The sequence below is a fragment of the Muscardinus avellanarius genome (genome assembly GCF_963383645.1).
Source record: "Muscardinus avellanarius genome assembly, chromosome: 8".
NCBI classification, from domain to species: Eukaryota; Metazoa; Chordata; class Mammalia; order Rodentia; family Gliridae; genus Muscardinus; species Muscardinus avellanarius.
Genome location: NC_137794.1, coordinates 111378367 through 111403701, shown reverse-complemented (window position 1 = coordinate 111403701; position 25335 = coordinate 111378367). Strand labels below are relative to the sequence as shown.

Below are 25335 nucleotides of genomic sequence, written 5' to 3'. Positions count from 1 at the left end.
TTACATCATTTTCAGGGAAATGGATGGAACTGGAGGATATTATGCTAAGTGAGATTAGTCAGGCACAAAAAATAAGAAATCAGATGCTTTCCCTAATATGTGAGAGTTAGGGAGAAAAGAGGAGCAAACAAGTCAACCTAAAGGAGGAGAAATGAGGGGGGAAGAGGAAAATCTCTAAAGCTCACAATGTACTTAAACATATCGAAGTCAATCACTAAGCCAAGCAAGGGAGGGAGGGACGGGGAGGGAATGGGATGGGATTTGGGTAGGGGTTAAATCAGCGATGAGTACATGTTTGTACACACAAGTTTTTTACCCCAATAAGTTGTATGATTATAATGCACCAATAAAAAATAATTAAAAAAAATAGGTCTGAGAGTATAGCCTGGAGGTAGAAAGCCCCTGGGTTCCACCCCTTAGTACCACCAAAATAAAATAAAATAAAATAAACACAAGGAACCCAGAGTAAATAAAGAAAATTGATACCTTCAACAGAAATATAAGAAAAAAGACTTTATAAATTAAAAAATAAAGTAAACGATTTGAAATGAAGTGACAAAGTAGATACAAAACACTTAAGTAGTGATTCCCAAAGAAAACCAAAGCAATAAGACAAAAATTTTTACATTTAAGAAATCCACTTGAAATTGTATTAAAAAAGACTGACAAAAAAGACCTTGAAACTACATATTAAAAGTACATCCCTTGCAGCAGGGCATGGTGGTGCACGCTTGTAATCCCAGCACTTGGGAGGCAGAGACAGGAGGATCGCGCAGGTTCAATGCCAGCCGTGCTGGCTTAAGAGACCCAGTTTCCAAATAAAAAAGTATAAAATAGGTCTGGGAGTGTAGCCCAGAGGTAGAAGGGCTTCCAGGAACCCCTGTACCACCAAAGAAAAAAAAAGTATAGCTCATGTATTCAAAAATATCAAATTTGAAAAACCAATGCCACATAAAACTAGAAGAGTTTAAAGAAAAAGAAAATTCTTTAGGTATTCAGCAAACAAACCAAAGGGGGATGTGTGTGTGTATTGTGTATAAACAAAAGAATCACACTGTCAGACTTTTCAAAAGCAATGCTTCAGTCCAAAAGACAATGTATAACAAATTCATTAAAGGGAAGAAAATATAAGCCAAAGATTGCACGGCTAGCCACGCTGTAAAGTATAAATCTGCAAACTGCTTAGGAATATCCAAGCGCCCTTACTGAAGAATCGATGAGGAGACAAGGGTCACACAACCAAAGCAACTTGACTGGGACATGAGAAGTGCTGTGAACATTTCAATGAAACTGACAGAGGAGAATTAAGAAAGGTTGGAAATAATAATTTAAAGCCTACATATTATAATATTCATTAGTATATTATTAACATAACTATAATTATATAATTATTGTATTATAATTATATTCTTATATTGTATACCATATAATTATATGTTATATATGCTACAAAGTTTTTATACAATGTTTTACATCTGGGACAATCGGACAAAATGTATTAAATATGAGTCTTAAAATCCAAAACCCATGTTTTATCTATATATAACCTTTATCCAACCACACACACATCCCTGTAGAACCAAGACTACATGATCACTGTAGGTATATGTTCTGACAGTATAACCATGACTATCAGAATCTAGGGACGAAGAGATGACATGTGAAATATGCTAGCATTTCACTAGAAGTAAACAACAACAACAACAACAACAATAATAGTAATGATAGCTTCCAATGAGAATGTGGGAAATAAAAGGATAACTAAAAAATCAGGAACCAAAACATAGCATCTAAAACATGGGAGGGTGGTGGATATGCGTGTTGTGTAGAGATACCAGTATAAAGTACCCTTAAAACAAAGGATCCAGAGCCGGGCATGGTAGTGAAAGCTTATAACCCCAGTATGTGGGAGGCTGAGACAGGAGGATCACAGGTTCAAAGCCAGCTTCAACAGCTTAATGAGGCTCTCAGCAAATTAGTGAGACAGTTTCCAAATAAAATATAAAATAAGACTGAGGGTGTAGCCCAGAGGTAGAAGGCCCCTGGGTTCCATCCCTAGTATAGCAAAAAAACAAAAACAAAAGCAAAGGACCCAGAAGATCCAAAGCAATTCTCAACAATAAGAACACGCAGGAGGCATAACAGTATCTGATTTCAAATTATACTGCAGAGCTTCAGTAATAATGCAGCATGGTATTGGCACAAAAGCAGACAAGTAGACCAATGGAACAGAATAGAAGATACAGAAACGAATCCACACACTGACAATTATTTTCAGACAAAGGTGCTAAAATCATACACTGAAAACAGTCTTTTCAACAACTGTGGTTGGGAAAAATAGTTATCCATTTATAGAAAATGGAATTAAACCCCAACCTCTCACCCTACACAAGATTTACCTCAAGATGGATATAAGACCTAGAAATTAGAGCAGAGATTTTGCAATTACTTAAAGAGGGCATAGGACCAACACTCCAAAGTATAGGTACTAGAAGAAACTTCCTCAATAAGACCGCCAAAGCTCAGGAAATTAAAATGAGAGTTAATAATGAGAGTTAATAAGTAGAATAACAAATAAGAGAGTTAATAAGAGAGTTAATAAGTAGAATAATAAATGAGAGTTAATAAGTAGAATAACATTAAATTAAAAAGTTTCTGTGCAGCAAAAGAAACCATCAAGAGACTAAAGAGAAAGCGTACAGATTGGGAGAAGATCTTTGCCAGCTACTCCTCTGATAGAGGACTAGTATCTAGAATATCCAAAGAACTTAAGAGACTTAACACTAAAAGACCAAATAACTCGACCAAAAAGAGGGGCAACTGAACTAAAAAGACACTTCACAAAAGAAAACTTTCAACATCACTGGCAATCAAGGAAATGCAAATCAAAACGGAGATTCCATCTAACCCCAATCAGAATGGCAATCATCAAGAATCCAAACAACAATAAATGCTGGTGAGGAAGTGAGAAAACAGGAACTCTTGTGTACCGTTGGTGGGATTGTGTATTAGTATAGCTGCTATGGGGACCAGTGTGGAGACTCCTCAGAAAACTGGAAATAGACCCACCATACGATCCAGCATACCACTCCTGGGTATCTTTCCAAAGGGACTGAAATCAGAATTTAGAGTAATGCAGCACAAATCACAATAGCCAAACCATGAACCAGCCTAGGTGTCCAGCAACAGAGAAAGAGATTACAAAGTTATGGGATGCACACACAGTGGAATTCTATTCAGCAATAAAGGGCAAAATCATGTCATTTGCAGGAAAATAAATGAATTTAGAGAACATTATGCTAAGTGAGATTAGCTGGCCACAGAAAGTGAAGGTTCATATGTTTTCTCTAATATGTGTAAGCTAGGGAGAAATTGGAATACAAGAGGGCTTCAGATCAAGGAGGTGACGCCCCAGCGGAGCGATGGGAGGGGTCTAGGGGAGAGTGGTGGTGGTGAGAAGGGAGTTAGTGACAGAAACACTTCCATTGACATCATGTATATATAGGAAATTGTCAATGCCAATCTTAATAGCATATACAGGTAAGAGGAGGGAATAGGTGGGAACCAGGGGGAAGCTCACCAAATGCTGTGTGCACGTATGTCCCTGTAACTCTGAACTTCATTATGATGTGAGATCATAGTGCACCAGTAAAAGTATATTTAAAATTTTAAATATTTAAAAATATTTTATTTAAAAATTAAAAATAAAATAAGATATGATCCATTCATATAATGGAATGCCATATAGCTGTTTAATTCCTGGAAGTGAAATAAAACTATATAAAGTATTGCCAGGAAACATGGGAATAAAGAGAAGACAGCTGGACAGACCAGAACAGGCTTTTTGGAGTGAAGCCTGGGGGTGGGGGGCTGACTGGGAGAGAGAGTCCATGAGCGTCAGGAGCCTGCTTCCTTACAGACTAGGGGCTTTTTATGGGGTGTTAGGAGGGAGGTAAGCAAGGCAGCCATGTTACTTCTCAGATGGAAAGGTCGATGTATGGAGCTGGGACAGGAGGGTGGTTAGAGCTGTCTCCCTTTCCTTTCCCATCCTTCCTGGGGCCTTTGCTTCAGCTTCCTCTGCCCAGGCCTCCCAGTGCTCCCACGTATACATGCAAGGCCAGAGCCAAGGCCAACGAGGGAGAAGCACCACAAGATGGAGTAGAGTGAAATTAATGTATAGCGTCATCACACTGGCTTTGGAAAATTACGTAAGATGAATATTTAGAGGCACAGAACTCTAAGATACAAAGCAAATGAATATTACTCTGAGCAGCAGTGGAGGATAGACACTTTATTTCTTTATATAATTCAATAAATAAATAAAACAAAAGAAAGCATATTTTCTTTAAAAGAAAAAAAGGATTAGCTACAAAAGCCTCCATCACCCTTCAAAGTGACCTCAGCAGCCGGCATCTGCGGATCTCCTCCAGAGGCCCCACGGCGCACTGAGGCTCCCACGGCGGCCCGGAGGGATGGCCCTAGGCGGCGCCAGGCGAGAGGTGAGCGGGGCGCTTGGCCGCTGGTCAGCTCCAGCCAGGGACTGTTGGAATGCGGGCCAGTGTTGACAACCCTCCCAGCGTTTCAGGAGAAACCCCACTCCAGGTTTTATGTCAAATCTTCCTATTTTTCAAATACTAGGCTCTAAGTCTAATATAAACGTGTGTGCATATGTGTGTCTTAAAGTAATTATGTACGAATGCACGTATGTGTGTACCTAACAAACCCATGACTGTAGCTTTCCTCCCTCTGGATGTCTACCTAGCCTACCCTGCTCCACCCTTTTTTATGTGGTTGGACTTCTTCCCACCACACACCGTCTTACACTTAAGGATTTTTTATGGATCCATTTATCACAGTTCTTTATAGAAACGATTAAATATGCAATTTATATTAACTGCCAATTATACCTTTAAACTATTAGGAATATGAAAGTGCTTAATAACAACACAATATACATTACAACTGATAATAAACAATGGAACCAAGTCCATTATGGTACTAATGCCTACTGACACCTACCTCCATCGGACAGTCACTCTTTACCAGTGCTACGCGTGCCCTTTGCAAGGAACCATCCATTAGCTTGTGAAGTCTTAAAATTAACTTTCTTAACCCCATCTGCTTCAGTGCTTTGTCGACAAAAGGCCTATAAATAGAAGTCAGACAATGTCTACTGAAGCCTGCTTCGGCACTATAGTCTGCTGCTCCCCAGCCCACAGTCTCCTCCTCCGACTCCAGCCTCTCCCGCTTCCTGGATGTGCGGTCCTGCGACTGTCCATCTAGTCTGCTGTCTGTGGACGGCCTGGTCTCTGGTACCCGGGGATGGGAGCCGCGCTCCTCTTCGCTTTCATCGGTACTGCTCTCCAGCTCCTTCAGCTCCCCCTCCGTGTCGTCTCCCTCATCTTCCGGCTCGTTACCTTTGGATGGCCGAGGGGAAGGGATTTCAAACACTGGCCAGCCAATGTCTGATAAATTCTTGATGCCCAAAACAGTGCCCATTATCCTTAACTTTTGGTTTAGGTCTTTTGTGATGTTTAACCATAAGCAGAGTGCCTGCACCCTGTCCTGGAAGTCTTTTGCAGCATATTTTTCATAGTCCTTCTGGAGAGCCTGCAGTGATGGGTAAAGTGCTTCTATGTACTCCAGCAGCTCCATTATCCGCTTTACCTGCTCAAAGGAGACCCTCTGGCGTTGCAGGTGCTCGTGGTATGAGTAACCCACACTCTTTGTTCCATGAGGGGCTCCGCAATGCCCTTCTAAGGAAGTACCATTGAAACTAGCTCCGTTTCTGGGGCAGGCAAAGCTCCCATAGTTAACTTTGAAGGTAAGGATTTCATTGATAATCTCTGGGATGGCTTGGCGAGCTGTATATAGAAAGAGGTCCTGGTCATTAATGGTCCGCCCTGCGTGCCAGGCCTGCAGCTCTAGCCAGATCAGTTCATTTGATCGGTTAAACCAGAAAGCAGTATTTTCTTGTCCTCTTTGCTCCCTGTCCTTCTTCTTTGAGACTGAGGTAAGCTTTAGCAAAAGTCGTAATGTTTCGAAAAACTTTAACCGGTCTGCTGGACAGTCTGTCCTCGAAGTCTGGCGTGCAGTCCTGGCTATGGGCACGGGCACGGAGACCGGAAGCTTAGCGTTGCTACAGCCGAGGCTGAGGTAAGGCTTATTGAGATCCACATCTGGAATCGATTTTTTTGGCAAAGACCCACCCACTGAGTCTAACACGAATGAGCACTGCACACTTTTCTTATGATCACGCTCCGTTGTCCTCAGAGTTGCCCGGATCTTTTTCTCCTGCTTATAGCTGTACTCTTCGACATTCTCCACCATTTTTCCAGTGTCTTTATGTGGAGGCTGATTTGGTACATTTGTCTTTTCTATAAAGAAGAAGAAGAAAAAAAAGAACATTATATAATTCTTTAATATAAAGTTACTCAATATTTTTTTATAAAATTGATATCCACATGTTTTTATATTTTCAGGTTGTTACTATAGGGGAAAATGTTGTATGTTGAAAATTGAAAAAATAAAATATATAACATTTCTAATTTTAAAAGACTTTATTAATTTTTCTTGCTATATTACACTTGCTGTATTCTTTCATATTCACAACTATTAACTTAAAACTGTTTACCTCTATGCTACGAGGTGCAGTTATCAAGCCATTTAGTCAAATCTCTGTATGTGATCACCTTCCACTTAAGAAGGGAGACGGGGCAGGGGACATCCGACAGAAGCCTGGATTTAAAGCTGCCGAGTCCTGCCGCTGTCATCAACTAAATATCTCAGGTTAACAGCAAACCACTCAAGTTTTATGTCTCTATTCTTATTGGTAAAATGAGGTAGATTGATATTAGCACACTTAAGACACCCTAATATTATCCTCTTAAAAAGCTGAAAAACGATGGATAAGCAAAAACATTGCCTTAATTTATTTCATTCTTTGCCACAAATGAGTGATAACATCTTAAATTGAACATTAACAAAACTGAAGACACATGGACTAGATTCAGTCCACTGTGCCTAGCCTCGTCTATCATACTGGCACATAAATCAAAATTAATGCAAAGAAAGGTACCACACATTTCCTTCAGTTGCTAGAAAGGTTTTATCAATTTAATTCCAAGCTTTGGGATGACACGCACACCTTCTTTCCTCTTGGGCCCTTTTGGCACTGCTCACCTTCCTACAACCCTTCCATTCCGCTGCATCCCAAATACAACTGCTTACTTATGTATATTGCTCCTTTCCGAATCCCTTCCTTAATTTTTATTTATTTAGTTTGTGTCTGAAGATTGAACCCAGGGCATTCTACCTCTGAGCAATACCCCCAGCACTATTTTCTTTTGTTTTTTGTTTCGTGCTTTTGTTTTGTGTTGTTTTTTGAAACAGAGTCTTGCTAAATTACTGAGGGCCTCACTAATTTACTAAGATTGGCCTGGAATCGGCACTCCTCCTGTCTCAGCTTCCCAAGTACTGGGATTACAGGCATGTGTCACCTTGTCTGCTAGGTTACACCATTAACACCCCAAATCCCATTACTAGTGAAAAGGTTTTACTTGTTTTTGTGCCAATACTAAACCTTCCTGCAAATAACAAAAAAGTTAAACACTATGTTATAAAGAAAACTAAAGTTGCCAGGCGTGGTGGTGCACACTTGTAATCCCAGCATTCGGGAGGCTGAGACCAGAGGATCGCAGTTCATGGACAGCCTCAGCTACTTAGTGAGGCCCTCTGCAACTCAGTGAGACCGTTTCAAAATAAAGAATGAAAAATAGGGCAGGGGGTATAGCTTAGAGGTTGAATACCCCTGGGTTACATCTCCAGACCCGCAAAAAATTAAAAAATAAAAAAGAAAGAGAAGTTGAAGAATAAGATGGGTTGGCTACCTTTCTCTTAGACTTTAAGAAACAGTTACATCTGGCTAATTATTGTCCCAACACTTTTCAAAGTAATAATTGCTGAAATTAGGTCGTGCGTTACCACTACCTAAAAGCAAACGTCAAGTAATATCACAACGAAATGCTGCTGCTCCTCAGAGCATGAGGTCCTGCCTGGAAAGCCAAGCACCGCCTTCCTGCAGGTGCCCAAGTCAGGACGTTCTCTGATCTCCCGGGACAGTAGGCAGCTAACCACCCTCACCGGAGCATCTCAGCATTGTTATTATTATGTTTCACAGCTCTTAGAAGTGAATACTCCCAAAACAAAACTGCTTTTAACATTTCCAGGGAAACAAAAGCAGACAAATGCAATGAATGAAGTGTAGTTCTGCACTTATTTACCAGCATTTGAAGTCCGTCAAGAGGAAAAAATAAAACACTGCAGGCCATGCCGGCCTTGTCTGTAGCCTGTAACCTCAGTGCCCTCTCCAGAGTCCTCTCACAGCCCAGGGACAACCACTCAGGGAAAGTTTAAACTTTCCTATACAATGGTTACACACTGGCATGTTACTGACAGAAATCACACAGACTGACAATGACTTTTTGCAGGATTCTTGTGTCCATATGCAGGAATTTCTTTAACCTCTATTGCAGGATTCTTGTGTCCATATGCAGGAATTTCTTTAACCTCTATTTCTAGAGTTGATTTGCCAGGTCAAAGATACAACCAGCCTTCACCTGACTATAGTAAAGATTTCTTCCTCCTCGGATTGACAAGTGACATTCCACAGGCTTTATATGAAAGCTGTCATCGTCTCTGGTTCTAATTGATACTGCTCACTATTTTAACTGTTAGAACTTCAGTAGATTAAAGACAGAAACTAAAGAGGAAGTAATTGCCTTCTCTACCTGCATATAGGGTAGAAAAGTACTGTTATTAGGCTCACTGGTTGGAATTTACAGGCTTTTCAAATCAGTTTTGTTTTGTAAAACTTCATCACATTGTTTTACGCTGTTCATCCCTCACAACTTTACAACACAAAGACTTTTCTACTAAACAGATGTTCATCTCAGTATCAATGTTTTCTCTCTTAATTTCTCCTGTTTGTATATTTATCATTCCAATATATTGATAAATGTCTGCAAGAACTCAGCATTACTATCATTCCATCAAATGACTTCAAAAAGAATCAATTTTCTAATCATACATATGCATAATTACATCTACAAACTTCCTCAAGATCTGAATTTACAATCAGAAAGTCAATCTTTAGTATTAGCAGCTACTCTGAGCCTATGCTAACAACATTTAAGCAGTTCGTAACAATGGCTACTACTGCTTTTAAGAAACAGTATTACTGGGCAATCTCCTCCTTCAAACAATGCCCCCAGGATCCTTTTCATGTCCTACAACATCCTCTCAGGGATGCTCTCAATGTTTGGGGCATTTCTGAGGAAGAGGAGCTGAAGGAAACAAAGACGGTACTGACCAGATACTAAAGCCCCAAGCTTTCCAACGAAGACATACAGGCAGGTGCCAGTCTCCCAGGACATCCAAGGAAGCACGCCTCCTGGTCCTGCTGCCTGGGCAGTACCTCCCTTGCCCCACGTGGAAAAGTGCCATGCAGACAGGACAACGCCACGGGGTGACCCTGCGACTGAGAAGCGAGGCCGCAGAAGCCTCGCCACTCCCACCACGGTCTCTCAAAACGCTTGCTCTGAGGGAGGCCAGCTGCCATGTAAACAGTCCGGTCCCCTGCACCAGGATGCTGAGCAGAACCCATTCTAACCACGTGGAAAACCACCTGGAAAAGAAGTGCCACCCTGCTCTCAGCACCTCCAGCCCAGGTCCAAAGGGAGCAAAGGCGCCTGGACCTGGACGTCTGAGACTCGGCACACCAAGTGGAACAGGGCTGACGGCTCAGACGTGGGGCGTAGCCAGGCTAGGACATTTCCAGCGCACTAAGCCGCCCCTTCGAACACTCCAGACATCAGGGGGCAGAGCTGACCTGCGCCTGTCCCGTATGTGCACCACACAACTGCTGCACGTGGCTGTACTGCGGGCCTACAGATAGCAGAATGAGTGCCAACATCATCAGTGACTATTTGTTAGAGAGATGAGCCCAGGATCTCCGCCCCTCCACCTTCAACAGACAGCCCCATCTTCTAGTGCAATGCTAGCCCCATCCCTGAGACACCATGGTGAGAGCCAGGGTGAATGGATTTGGCGTATTGAGCACCTGGTTACCAAGGCTGCTTCAAGTTTGGCAAAGTGAATATTGTCACAATCAATGAGCCCTTTACTGACCTCAAATACATGGTCTAGCTTAAGAGACCCTGTTTCCAAGTAAAAAAATATAAAAATAGGTCTGGGAGTGTAGCCCGGAGGTAGAAGGGCTTCCAGAAACCCCAATAACACCAAAAAAAAAACCATGGTCTACATGTTCCAGTGTGATTCCACCCACTGCAAGTTCAGCGGCATGGCAAGGCAGAGAACAGGAAGCTTATTACCAATGACAGCCCATCTCCGTCTCCCAGGCACGAGTTCCTGCCAACATCAAGTGGGGCGAGGCTGGTACTGAATATGCCATGCAGTCCTCTGGAGTCTTCGCTCCCACGGAGAAGACAGGTCTCATTTGAAGGACAGTGCCCTTCATCATCCGCGCCCCTCCTGCTGACACCCACCCCCATGTTTGTGATGGGTATGAAGCAGGAGAAGTATGACAACCCCTCGAGATCACCAGCAGTGTCTCCTGCACCTACTGGTCAGCCCCCTGGCCATCCATAGCAACTGTAGTTCTGTGGGACTCATGACCACCGTCCACGCAATCACTGCCGCTCAGAAGACTGGAAATCACCCCTCTGAACTGGCGTGACGGCCGTGGGGCTGCCCAGAATATCATCCCTGTGTCCACCAGCACCACCAAGGCTGTGGGCAAGGTCAGCTCTGAGCTGGACGGGAAGCTGCCTGGTACAGCTTTTCGCGTGCCCACCCCAACATGTCGGTGGTGGATCTGGCCACCGCCTAAAGAAAGCTGCCAGACACAATAACATCAGCAAGTTGGGGTACAGGTGCCCCAGGGCCCCTCCAGGTCATCCTGGCTCCACTGAGGATCAGGCCATCTCATGTGACTTTAACAGTGACTCCCACTCTTCCATCTTCCATGCCGGGGCTAGCACTGCCCTGGGTGACCACTGTGTCAAGCTCATTTCCTGGCGTGACAATGAAGCAGGCCACAGCACATGGCCTCCAAGGAGTAAGAGCCCTGGACCACCTGCCCCAGCAAGAACACAAGAGGAAGAGAGGCCTCAGCTGCAGGGGAGCCCCGCCCCAACCTACCCCAACACATGAGAATCTCCCTCCTCCCAGTTTCCATCCCACACCCTCTGAAGAAGGGGGCTGTGCCAAGAAACAACAACAAAACAGATGAGTCCAACTTTGACTGCAGTTCTGAAGTTAATAGTATGATTCAGAAAGCCTTACTTGTTGCTGTGAGAAAGGAAGAATGTGCCAATTCACATTCCTTGGAAAGTTTTAAAATAAATCTGACCAATCCAATTAGCTCTAAGAAGCTCTTCAAAATACTGAAGGACCAATATATGATTATGAATCACATGCTAGTATGAAGTCGTGGTCCCCTGACGCAGCCTGAAGGTCACAGCATAAACGTCACTTGTTCGCAAGTGGTCCCAGACGCAGGTCTCCTCAATGCCCTCCTGTGTGCGTCCTCGGGAGCCTCCATCTGGCCCACCAAGCAGGGCGAGCCACCTGCGCTGCCTACTGGACATGGCTCTTACTCATCATCTGAAGCGGCACATGCCTACAGTCACTCAAAGTCTGACTCGATGGAAGGAATGAATGGGAAGCAAGAAAGAACAGAAGGGGTGAAGGGAACAAGTGAGGAGAGGAGTCAGGACAGAGAGAGGGAGAGGACAGAGGGGAGGCAGGGCAGGAAGGAGGGAGTGGAGAGACATCCTTTACACCAACCTATCAGCAAGTCTGAGGAAAAGGGCTAGGGAGAGTACAAGGCTGTGCAGGCGGGCAGGGCAGGGCAAGGCAGGCCTCTGCGGCAGGCGGGCTGCACAAGGACAGCCCGAGCCTGGAGACTCTCCGGGTCAGTCTTCTGAGCTGTAAATGAATACAGGACTCACACGTCACTGCGTTATGATATTTAAGAGAGAGCTCTTGAGGTCTAAGCACCTAGTAAGCACCAATAATGAGTGACAGATGTGAAGATGCTGCCACAAAGAACACGGCAGCCGGTGACACAGGAAGTTAACACAACATTAAATAAAGAGCAGCCAGTTCTTACAGGCAATATAGTATGACAACATAAATAGACATATGCCAAGGAACTACAGGTTAGAGGACAAAACCAGTCATTTTTGTATACTGGGCTATAGATGATCCGCCTATACTGTACACTTTCTCCAACAAACATGTGATCTTCTGCAATAACAGCATGAAGTTGTTAAGGATCCCAGTGGCTTCGGTCTGCCATCAGATGACTATGAATCTAAGCAGCTGGGAGGACCAGCTTCTTGATCTGAGAAGTGGTCGGCATTTAAGTGCTTGGGCCCCTTCCAGCTCTAAAATTCTATAATTTTATGAAATAAGCAATTAAAAGAAGCTGAGAAAGCCGCATGTGGTGCTGCACCCTTGTAATCCCAGTACTTGGAGGCTGAGACAGGGGGATCGCAGTTCGCGGACAGCCTCAGCTTCTTAGTGAGGCCCTTCGCAACTTAGCGAGGCCCTATGTCATAATAAAGAATAAAATATAGGGCTTGGGGTGTAGCTCAGAGGTCAAATGCCCCTGGGTTCCATCCCCAGTACCACACACACAAAAAAAATGAAGCTGAGAAAAAGAAGAGACAGCCTCCCTTCTTCCCTCCATCTCTCACATGGCCCAGAACAGCAGGAGCTCGGCCAACACCTAGTAACTGGCAATCTGACTGACTGCTTACAGACTGGAAAGTCCACTCAGGAACAGCCTTCAGACAAGCTCACTCCCAGCTGCCTGTGCGAGGGACGAGTCCACACTGCGTACCATGAGAAGTAGTGGTAAAAACAGTCCACTGCTCTTGCAAGCCGCCTGGCCTTGCTTTAAACCCTAGGCCTCAGTCCCTCAATCTATGAAATAGGGAATCGTGCTCTCAACTCCTGTTCTACAGCAGTATGGGCCAACAAGTGAAGGGAAAAGAGGATGTGCTGCTGGCATCACCTCACTTTACCACACAGAGCCCATTTACTAACGAGTACCTAGTCAGTGTACGCCACTTCACTATCTTACATGTAGGCAGCTGAGAAATGTCTTTGAGAAAATGAACAAGGATTGATTTTCAAGATGACAAATCATAATGGCAAGCTAGTTTCCACAGGAGTAAAGTAGCTAATATCCTACTTCAAACAGAGTTTTAAAAGAAAGTTTAAAAATCACCTTCTGTGGAAAGAAAAAATCATGTTTGTGAAAAGACTCTTGGCAGCCTGGGCAATCCTCCTTAGCTACGAAGTCACTCGAGCAGAACTATAACGGCGCCACGCTCGCTCACCTCCCTTCTTTAGGAAGGGCTCCAGCAGGGACGCAGAGTAAACAAGCCAACCTACAGCCATGAGAGAGCCATGTACTGAGAAACCTGTATGGAGCAGAAAGGACCACAGGGAGAGAAAGAGCCCACTGAGGAAAGGAGAGAGGTGAGCCTGAGGCCAACAGGGAGACATTTCTAAGGTGAGATAATGAATAGATCAGATTCGACTGGTGATATGTGGATGAGTTCCCGGAAGCTGCGGGATCTGTTTTAGGCAAGTGGTTTGCTAGATTTAATAGGAAAATTCTAAAACCCCTAATGTTTCAGGGACCTAAGATTCCAGGTCCCACAGAAAACACAAGGAGGCAGGACTTCAGCATGACCCAACTCACCTACCTCAGAAGAAAAGCAGTCAGGGTAAGAAGCAGAAAGAGCCATACTCTCAGCTGCTAGAGGCAGGTTGCCCGACAAGCTTTGGTGTCAAAAAGGGATCTATGGATACAAGGTGAAGGGTACCACCAGTGGCTCCTTGGCAAGAGACAGCCCAACACCCAGATGGCAGCACTGCGGTCCCCAGAAGACAGCGGAGATCTCAGGCTGGCTAGGGAATCACCACGAACACCTGGCTCTGTCCAGACACACCGAATCTAGAAACCTGAGCCTAAAAATGAAAAGGGTGCCATCTATCGTAATCATAGCCATCTTGGGGGTGTACTGGGAAACACCTGGCCTCTTGCACATCTCCACATCACTGACTTCAGTCACAACTCAGGACAAAGCTTTCTATGCCTGGATGAGTGTCTCCTTTATTAGCAATATGACTAGTGGTAATAAAGCTTCACATAAAACATTTAAAAGCAGCATTAAAATTAAATTTAAAATGAAAAGGAGAAGAGGGGACCAAGATGGCGGTGGTGGCGGCCAGTATTTGGGTGGGCAGATAGATACAATCCACCTTGAACTTTTGAACAAATCTCCCCCAAAAGTAGACTACTCCTGCCCCACATGCTCAGGAATTCTGGACAACATACTATGTAAGAAAAAAGTTTGGGGCACATTGGAGGGAGCCCCGCATGGCTAGGCCTGCCATGTTACTTGTCCCAGGAGGCCTGGGTGCTCACGGCCACCGCACTCTCTACACAGTGCTGGGGACCGTGGTGCACTTGGAGCAGCAGATCCCGCTCTCCATGGTGAGGCTGTGGACCTCCGCCTTCGGAAGGAAGACAAAATTCATTGCTGCTAGGTATTTGGGCTCCCAGCTTTTGCAAAAGACACATACTGTTTTCTCCTATTAAAAAAGAAAAAAAAATATGGAAGACAAATGAGAACCTCTGGAGACACCCTGCCCACAGTGCCGGGGACCAGGGCCTGCAGCACAGCGAGACCGGGATTGGGGCCAGTGAGGCTAGAAATGAAGCCTGCTGAGCGGAAAGGCCGGGACCAGAGACTGAGGCCAGGACCGGGGCCTGCCGAATGGCAAGACCCAGAACAGGGCCTGCCCAGGGACGAGGCCGGGGCTGGGGCCTGCTGCACAGCAAAGGGCCAGCGGGCCCCCTGCAATCATGCAGTCAGGAAGCACTTGAAGCTGCTGATGCCTCATCCCATCTCTCAGCCGATTTCCAGATCCAAGTGACCTCTATTAAAAAATTGGGTGTGAGTGGATCATCTCGTCACTCATCTTCTGGCTGTCAGGATTTCAGCAAATGAGAATCAGTGTGGAAAATAAAAGGACTTCCAAGGAAGAGATAAACTGTAATTGATCAGATGTGGAGTAGTAGAAACTCTAATACATTATTGGTGGGACTGCAAATTAATGCAACCACTTTGAAAAACAGTATGGAAAATCCTCAGAAGAATGTAAATGAACTTACCACATGACCCAGCAATACCAACTATGGGTATCTACCAAAATAAATGAAAACCAAACTACCAAACCAGTGCACGAGTATCTATGTTCATAGCTGTACAATTCATCATTCGCAAGCTATGGAACCAGCCAGATGAATGGATTGCAAAACTATGGATGTGTACACAATGGAATTTTACCCAGCCATAAAGGAGAACAAAATCATAGCATCTACAGGGTAATGTCACAAAAAATAAGAAATCAGATGCTTTCCCTAATATGCAAAACCTAGGGAGAAATAGGTAATAGGAGAAACTCTAGTTGAAGAAGGGACCCTAGAGAGGAGCAGTTAAGGTGACCTGTCTGAGGGGATGGGAGTTGGAGATGGGAAATCTTCAAAGCACATGATGTACTTAAACATGTCAATCACTACATCAAGCATGGGAAGGAGGGAGGGGAGGGAATGGGATGGGGATTGGATAAGGGCTAATTGGGTGATGTGTGTATGTTTATCTCCACAAGTTTTTTATTCCATTAAGATGTATGACTACAATGCACCAATAAAAATATATTAAAAAATAAATGAAAGGAATTACTAACCTTACTGTCGGAAAACTCAACCAACAGCGACATGTCACATAGTCTGTACTTGAACCACCATGCCTGTTCGCATCTGTCCTTCTAGCAGGAGACTCACCTTTCAAACTAGACCGGCTGGCAGGCCTCCCTACGTTATTCCTCTGGTGTTTGGCTGACATTCGTTTCATCTGCCGAGGTGTGCTGGGGGGAGAGGTGCTGTACAGGTTTTCTGTATGTGTTTCATCAGAAAAGTCCTCTGGATCGGATTCAGGACTCTTGCAAGCTGAATCTCCCAACGTGCACTCTTGCCTGTGAGAGACAGCAAGTAGAGAGGCACTGAGTAGCGCACACAGCGCAACGCGCGTCTTTAGAGGGCTCTGCACAACTTCTGCACGTCTAAGTCTCCTCCGCTTCGTCATTCTTCCCCATGTTTCCTTTGGACACTCACAGGAGAGCGTTCCTTTCCCTCAAAGGGAGAAGCAACTGACTGCTGCTGCTCTCACCCTGAATAGGAGCACAACCTGGGTACCACCGACAGACCATTTCTGACGTGCACAGAACTCTTTCCAGCTTCAATGAAGCTTAAAACTAAAAACTAACAATAAAGGGGGAAAGATCAGACAGAACTAAAAAGTGCCTTGTGTGCTAGCTACTGCCAAGCTTAACTGATGAGCGGGCAAGCCTGGCCCTGCCCTGAACTTCTGAGCCCGCTTCCTCTTCAAGGGCAGAGCCACGCTCACTCCAACGCAGGAAGCAGCACACGGAGCACCGCCGCGGTGCAGCAGCTCAGTCTCAGTTCTCTACTGTAACTCCAGCCCAGGTATCACAACAAGTCGCTTAAAATGGCTAGTAGAGCAAATCTCATGTTACATGTATCCTAACACAACAAAAAACTGGAGAAAAAAGCACAATGCAAGACAGAGCTTGGTGGGGATGTGGGACAAAGGATGCTGTGGAAGAAGAAGTAGGAAGTCATTTCTCTTCACCTTCAAAATGCAATTCCTCGGTAAGTTGTTCTCTGAAAACACTGCCTGTCGATTCTCCATCCCTCCCTATTTTCCCAAATAATGGCTATTTTGATAAAGTTCTATTTTTTTATAAAACTAGCAAAATAAAATTTAATCATACGAACTGAGAGCAAATACAATTCTAAAGCAGCAAACCAGAGGAATCAGTCATGGAGCTCTTTACAAATGTGCATCATCAGAGTACATCTCATAATGAATACTCTTTACAAATACACTGGCTCCGTGCTAACAGAGCTGTGCACGGCGCGTACAGGACGAGGGACCATTTTAACATCTTTTATATCTTGGATTAGGTTTCGTTTTTACTTAATTTCCCCACTATATGCTTAAAATGGATGGTAAGGAAAGACCGCATTTTATTATTTTTCTATCACCAACACCCCACTCACAAATACTTAGTGCTTTCCCACAATAACACATTTCATACACTGGAACAGAAATCACTAGGAACTACAGGACAAACATTTGGTCAGTTAAGTACATCAAAGCCAGAGAGCAGGGAACACTAGAAAAATGGAGTGAGATATGAAATAGCAAACAACAATGTCTTCAGAATATGCCTCTGTAATAAAAGGAATGTGAATTTGGGACCAACGCCAAGCCCTCACCTCCCGGGTAGATAACGAACGAACTTCTGAATCTTTCTGAATCTTCCTAGGACCACTAAGGAGTCTCCTTTATTATTCCTAAGGTCTACATTCTGAAAAGTTTCAGGAAATTCAGTTGTGAAGTCTTTTTTTTTTTTTTTTTTTTTTGGTGGTACTGGGGGTGGAACCCAGAGGCTTTCAACCTTCAGGCTACACTCCCAGACCTATTTTATATTCTATTTTGAAACAGGGTCTCACTAAGTTGCTGAGAGCCTCACTAAGTAGCTGAGGCTGGCTTCGAACCTGTGTGAACCTCCTGTCTCAGCCTCCCAAGCGCGGGAATTACAAGCGTGTGCCACCACGCCCGGTGTGTGAAGCCTTTTTAATTAAAAAAAAATAAAGTAAGGGTTGTGCAAACTGTAGAAGAGTCTGCTTTACTAGCATCCATCCAGCAGTACCATGCAGATGAGTAAGTTCAAGTAACGTGCAAGAGAGAAGCGGCGTTTTTTGAACAATGACTAACAATATGAAATCTCAGTGATATAAATAGCAAGTCCCCAACCTGAGAACAGCTGTTTTAAAAAGAGACAAGCAAACTGACTTTAAAAGATAAGTACCCTTGCCTGGTCTATACATCAGGAAAATGATCTACAGATCATTAAAATGGAAATGCATGCTGTGACTTAAGCAGGTAAGGGGTTTAAGAAAGCACACCTAAGGCCCGGGGTGGTGGCTCACACTTGTAATCGTAGCATTTGGGAGGCTGAGACAGGAGGATCGCGGCTCAAGGACAGCCTCAGCTACTACTAAGTGAGGCCATTTTCAACTCAGTGAGACCCTGTCTCAGAGAATACAAAATACGGCTGGGGGTGTCGCTCGGAGGGAGAATGCCCCTGAGTTCCATCCCTAGTACCGCAAAATAAATAAATAAATAAATACACAAATACATAATAAACAAAAGACAGCTCTTATGAAGACAGTAATTCAGGGGAATAGGAAGGGATTTATGCTGTACTATCCTCCAACTTGGACAAATGATTATCCCGCACAGGGAAAAATTCAGTTGGCTAACTCCTCCAACCATAAGTAGAAGAGCACTTGTAATATCTGCAGAAGCTGACAATCTGTCTTTCAACCTGCCAGCTAGTATAAGACAAAAAGCCATCTTAGTCTTTACAGCTCCACATGGACACAATAAACCATTGCTGACTTCAATGCACTTCCAAGTTATTTACCCTAATAGCAAACATCAAAGAATCGCAGTGAAATGGAGATGAGTACTATCATCAACTACATGGTAAAATAAGACAAAACACAACACATTTCATCCTTATGCGAAATTTCCTTACGCATTATGCATCACGAAAATGAGTTAGGAAAAAATGTCATAAGGTGCTGTCAGCCACTCATATGTCATAATTAACGTGAGTTCTAGGGCAGGCATTACACGATGGGTAAGCTATGCACTTCCTACTTTCTTAGGGCTTGCTTAACTGAATCAAGATGGCATTCGCCCTGGTTGGAAATGTTACTGCTTTACAGTCCATCCAAGGGACTTAGTTACTTAATTACATGTCAGAACAAAGACCAACATCATTTGAAACAATTTTTTAAAAGTCAAACATTCAATAAAAATGTATAATGTCTGCCATCCTATCAAAAATCAAACAAGATGAAAGCCGACCGACCAGAAATGACTCAATGGACTTAGAGAGAGGAAAACAACTCTGGCTGGAGCACCTTCAGATCAGAGCGCCAAGAGGATGCGCCTGGTCTTCACAGCAACGGCAAGTCCCAGAACGAATCAGAGACGAAGGCTGGAGAAGGAAGGCAGAGCCTCAGCACTCTTGGGACAGTAAGCAGTCTAACATACGTGCTCCCAGAGCCCAACACTAGAGAAGGAAGGCACAGAAAGAAAGAAAAAAGAATACCTAAACATAAAAAAAGCATAAACTCACAAATCCAGCAAGCTCAGTAAACTCAGCTGAACTAGTTAAAAAAAACAAAACAAAAAAAAAACTGGCCGGGCATGGTGACGTACACCTGTAATCCCCGCGCTTGGGAGGCTGAAACAGGAGGATTGCGCAGGTTTGAAGACACCCTCGCTGGCCTAAAGAGACCCTGTTTCCAAATAAAAGTATAAAATAGGTCTGGGAGTGTAGCCCAGAGGTAGAAGGGTTCCATCCCCAGTACCAAAAAAAAAAAAAAGGTCAGGTTTTTTAATTGTGTATTTCAAAAACAAACCACTGAAAATCAGTGATAAAGAGAAAAAAATCCCCAAAGTAGCCAGATAAAACTAACTTCTAAGCATTAGCTTAGAAGTAATATATAATAGGGGAGATAGCAAGCAAGTTTTTTTTAAATATATGCATATAACCTAGGAAAATAAACACTGTGGTCAGTTCAAGCGTTTGCATCATTTCAATTAACCAAAAGCACTCCAAGCCCCATTTTGTAATAGCTCCGGCACAATGAGCTCATGTGGTCAGCTGACTGGCTCAGAGTGTTTACATGATACCAATTATTTGAATGAAGAAAGGAAAGTATGCCTGGTTTAAGATGTACGAATGTGAAATGCCTTTCTGCACCCACCTTCTGATGGTCACATAAAGCTATGTTCACTTCTGACCTAAACCCTGCTAAGTGCTTCTTACCTTATGCTAGAATCTGGTCGCACAAAAGTATGTCCTAAACTCAATCCAGAGGTCTGTATACCATTTTAATGAAAAACAACACAAAAATTCAAGTAATTTGGGATTAAATAGTTCTGCTCTGACACACGAGGCAAGCCACAATTGTGTTTGAAATGGCTCATCTGTAAAATGAAGTTGGATTAGATAAATTAAACACACTCATGGTCCTGCAAAAGCCCTGCACATCCTTCATGCCCTCACTGAAAGTTCTTCATTAACCTTGGAAATAAACGGTAATCTATTCACTTTTTTTTTTTTTTGTGTGTGTGTGTGTGTGTGTGTGTGTGTGTGTGTGTGGTACTGAGGTTCCTAGAAACCCTTCTACCTCCAGGCTACACTCCCAGACCTATTTTATACTTTTTATTCGGAAACAGGGTCTCTTAAGCCAGCGCGGCTGGCTTTGAACCTGCACGAACCTCCTGTCTCTGCCTCCCAAGGGCAGGGATTACAAGCGTGCACCACCACGCCCAGCTCTATTCACTTTTTTTGTTTTTTTTGGCGGGTCTGGGGATGGAACCCAGGGGTATTCTACCTCCTGCCCCATTCTTTATTCTTTATTTTGAAATGGTTTCACTAAGTTGCAGAGGGCCTCACTAAGTAGTAACTGAGGCTGTCTACAAACAGCAATCCTCCTGTCTCGGCCTCCTGAATGCTGGGATTACAAGCGTGTGCCACCACGCCCAGATTCTATTCACTTTTTTTTTTTTTGGTGCATTGTAATCATACATCACATTGGAATATAAGACTTGAGAGTTAAAGTACAGTACTCACCAGGTGTGGTGGCGCACGCTTGTAATCCCCGCCTCTGGGAGGCTGAGACAGAAGGACTGCACAGGTTCAAAGGCAGCCTCAGCTACTTAGTGAGGTTCTCAGCAACTTAGTGAGACGCTTCTTTCCAAATAAAATAGAAAATAGGGCTCAGAGTATAGCCCGGAGGTAGAAAAGCCCCTGGGTTCCATCCCCAGCACAGAAAAAGAGTATAGCCCAGAGGTAGAAAAGCCCCTGGGTTCCATCCCCAGCACAGAAAAAAAGGAAAGAAGGAAGGAATGAACGAACGAACGAATGAACTCGCCTGTATGATGTCGTCTCTTTTGCCTCCACTTCCTAACTTACTCATTACTTAGTAATTAGACGGAGATGGGGGTCTACACAATAAATCAAAGAGAGCTATGCTAAGTTTCAGGGTATATGGTTGATTCCCATTTCAAGAGCCAATTTTCTGATAAGTAGATCTTGACTATCAGCCTACAGCTGGACGCTTACCAGCTAACCTGCAGGTGAACTGTCAAACCCAGCACTCACTATGTAACATTTGCACCTCTACTGGGCACAGGGTCTGTGATCTCAGTGATCTTATTTCTCAGCATAAACACTCAGATTTCTTGTTTAACCAAAATTCATCTTTTTTAAACAAAAGCAGACTTTTAGTACAGGTGCTGCTGAAGTAAGCACAAAAAGCAGACTTTTAAAAGCATGTGTCTTAGTTGGGCGTGATGGCGAATGCTTGTAATCCCCGTGCTTGGGAGGCGGAAACAGGAGGATCCTGCAGGTTCAAAGCCAGCCTCGCTGGCTTAAGAGACTCTGTTTCCAAATAAAATATAAAATAGGTCTGGGAGAATAGCCCGGAGGTAAAAGGGTTCCATCCTCAATACCACCAATAAATAAATAAATAAATAAAACAAATAAATAAATAAAAGCTGTGTCTTTCTTCATTTCTCCCCAACTACAAATGAAGCTTCCCAGGATAAGTCCTGAGCCCTGCTCCTCCAGGGCACACAGCAGTCCCTGGTGCAGATTATCGGCTCAACAACCATTTACTGAATTAAGTAATTAAGATCTACCTTTGATATTTCGATTTAATCATTTTCCAAATTTCATTAAGTACAATTTTTACTTTTAGAATATTTTTTTAAAGGTTGCAAGACTCAAGAGTGATTTCTGGCAATACTGTTCCTTATGCAATACTGTAACACTAAGTGCTGACTTGACGATCTGCTGACAAAAATAGTAGCCATGGGAGCTGGGCACTGTGATGCACACTGTAATCATAGCACTTGGGAGGCTGAGACAGGAGGATCACAGGTTCTAGGCCAGCCTCGGCAATTTAGAGAGACCCTCAGCTACCTAGTGAGAGCTGATTTCAAAACAAGGCTGAGGGTACAGCTCCACGGAACAAAGTCTCCAGGTTCAATTCCCAGTGCCAACAGAAAGAAAGAAAATGACAACTGCGGGGTGCGGTGTAAGCAACAGTGGTTCTGGAGTCAGGTTTACATGGACTCAAATCCCTACATCCAAACACCTATGAGTAAGAAAGAGGTTTCAAATTTTAATCAAGTTGGTATGTGTTCTTACAAACATTTTTCACTTAGTAGAAGTCTTCTGATCCAATGTCACCAGGATCTGTGGTTGACCAGTTAATTAAATATAGATGTGTCTCAACGAAGGAGAAACCTTGGGTGAGTAAAGACCTAACTGAAGGGGATGAGGGGGAAGAGGGAAACTCCCGAAGGCGCAAGATGTCCCTGCACAAAATACCAAAGTCAGTGACTAAGCCCAGCAGAAGGGGTGGGTGAGACCTGGGCTCAGTGATGTGTGCCTGTATGCCTCTGCCATCCTGTCCCCATGATGATGCATCACCATGTACCAATAAAAGTAAATGGACACACATCTGTGTGTAATAAATATTAAAAATAAAACGTGCAAATAAAAAGTTGAAATACGGTATGGTCGCTGTTACTCTGGTGGCCTTTGATGAACTGGCCTCCTGGTATTCACTTCCTTACATCGTCAGCCCTTCTTAAATTTGGGGTGACCCTGCGGCTCTTTTACCAAAGGAGCCTAGCAAAAGTGGTGCTAGGCCAGTTGCGCCTGAGCCCTGTGGAGACCTCCCTCAGCATGGTGGGTGCCCCAGGGAGACCCGCCATGGGAGGAGCCCGCCACTGGTGGGGAGGCCACGAGCAGCAGCCAGCTGGGCCCAGGCCTAGCCAGGCCCAGCTCGCAGCCAGCACCACCGCCAGCCACCTCAGCTCCTCCAGGCACCCCACTTCCGGAGCCATGGAAGACCACTAGATACCAGGACAGGTAACGCAGGGCTTTTATTTTCAGCCATTAAGCTTCGGTTTGGTTTATTACATTGTAATAGATAACTGCCACACATACAAACCTTGAGCTTTTATTTTCCCTCTTAACCCATGAAGGAGTTTCAGCTTAGCACTATTTTGAAGAGAGCCCCAGTCCGGCCCCTAATAGAAGTGAGGAGCCAAGTCCATGGCAGGCCAGAGGGACTGCAGCTGCTACAATCTCTACTTTCTGTTTCTTTAAAATAGATTAAAAATTTAAAGGCTTTGTGGAGTGATTTTTTTTTGGAGGGGGAGGAGATTTTTATGATTTTCCTTTCTAACCTTTGCCAGTCTCTCTTATACCTAATTTTATGGCAATTCTTTTGGAATGTGACTCATCCATATTGAAACTTTGCAAAGCATATCAAATTAGTTTATGTAGAACCTACAGTCTCTTTTGCACTCACATTTCTCAAATCTGTACATCAGTCTACAAAATTATGAAAGTACAGCTAAAAAGTAGAATAAACGTAAAACTTTAAGAACAAAGAGAAACTTTTTTTTTTTGCAGTAGTGGAGGTTGAACCCAGTGGCATTCTACCTCAGAGCTACACCTCCAGCCCTATTTCTTATTCTTTATTTAGAAACATGGTCTCATTAAGTAGCTGAGGCTGGCCGTGAACCTGTGATCCTTCCGTCCCAGCCTTCCAAGTACTAGAATTATAAACTGCGCCACCACGCCTAGCTAAGAGAAACTCTTGATAAGTATACCATTCCAATGATGGGACCAGACAACCCCTGACGTAGGCTTTCATAATGCCATGAGCACCCGCTGGTATGTTTTATAGAAGGAATGCTCTGGACAGGCTCAGGACTTGCAAAGGTAAATGAGTAGACTAAGCCTGCCTGACTTATTTCTTCTCGTTAATCTTTTGTTTCACTCATAGATTTATACAAAGACTATTTTATCAGTCCTGAACTAAGTAGAACAACAACAACAACAAAAAAAGCATGGTAGCAAACACACACAACACACACACACACACACACACACACACACACACACACACACACACACATATGAGACAATTCACCCATATGGATAAATTTTACTCATCATTAGAAATAAAAAGAATTATAGCCGGGCATGGTGGCGCACGCTTGTAATCCCCGCGCTTGGGAGGCAGAGACAGGAGGATCGCGCTGGTTCAGAGCCAGCCTCTCTGGCTTAAGAGACCCTGTTTCCACATAAAGTTAAAAAAAATAGGTCTGGGAGTGTAGCCCATGGGAGTGTATCCCGGAGGTAGAAGGGCTTCCAGGAACCCCAGTACCACCAAAAAAAAAAAAAAGAAGAAGAAGAAGAAGAAATAAAAAGAATTATAAACTGTACAAAAATATTTTAGAAGTCTTTTAGAAAATAAAATATTATACAACTATATAAACATAACACAATGTTTTAAAAGACTTCAGAATAATTATCTTTTACTTCTGACTAGCCAGGACTCTCCAAAAAGAACAAAAACTAAAAAGGGAAAGAGGAATAAAGCCGGGCGTGGTGGCAAGAGACAGGAGGACCACGCACGTTTGAAGCCAGCCTTGCTGGCTTAAGAGACCTTGTTTTGAAATAAAAATACAAAAATAGGTCTGGGAGTGTAGCCTGGAGGTAGAAGGGCTTCCAGGAACCCCAGTACCACCAAAAAAAAAAAAAAAAAAAAAACAGGAATAAGAAATAAGACATTTTTTTATGTGCTTTCTTATTTTTACATCTGGTTTCTTAGAAAATATACAAATATATCTGTATCTTCATCCAATATTTTTAGAATAAATACCAGATCATGTGTATATAAATTGGGGAGAAGAAAAACCCAACTTTCCTGAAAACCCTTCTCAGATGCACCTGATCCTCTGGGGACAGAGCGGCAGGGCACGGGCAGGAGGTGCCTGCAACACCAGTGAGCAGCCCTGTGCCAGCAGCACTGCAGATAGAGTTACAATAAAATGTCAACCAAAACCATTCAGAGGACAGCAACATACACTAAAACTGTTCCATTCAAAAGGATGGTTTAGGGGCCAGGCGTGGTGGCACATGCTGGTAATCCCAGCATTTGGGAGGCCCAGATGGGAGGATCGAGTTCTT

At 43.7% G+C, this 25335-nt stretch overlaps 1 protein-coding gene across 6 annotated transcripts in view; it reads right to left on the bottom strand.

Moving 5' to 3' along the window:
- The window catches only part of MAP3K4 (mitogen-activated protein kinase kinase kinase 4), a gene marked incomplete at both ends in the record, with an annotated part of 117138 nt that overhangs the window by 58017 nt on the left and 33786 nt on the right, over positions 1–25335 (bottom strand). For 4 of the 6 annotated variants that reach the window (XM_080700806.1, XM_080700808.1, XM_080700807.1 and 1 more), the window contains 2 exons: positions 5020–6377; positions 15950–16140. In XM_080700806.1, coding sequence (XP_080556932.1) covers positions 5020–6377; positions 15950–16140 — 1549 coding nt within the window. Of the gene's footprint in view, positions 1–5019; positions 6378–15848; positions 16141–25335 lie in introns of all 6 variants that reach the window. The other 2 variants (XM_080700804.1, XM_080700805.1) reach the window with 2 other exon arrangements.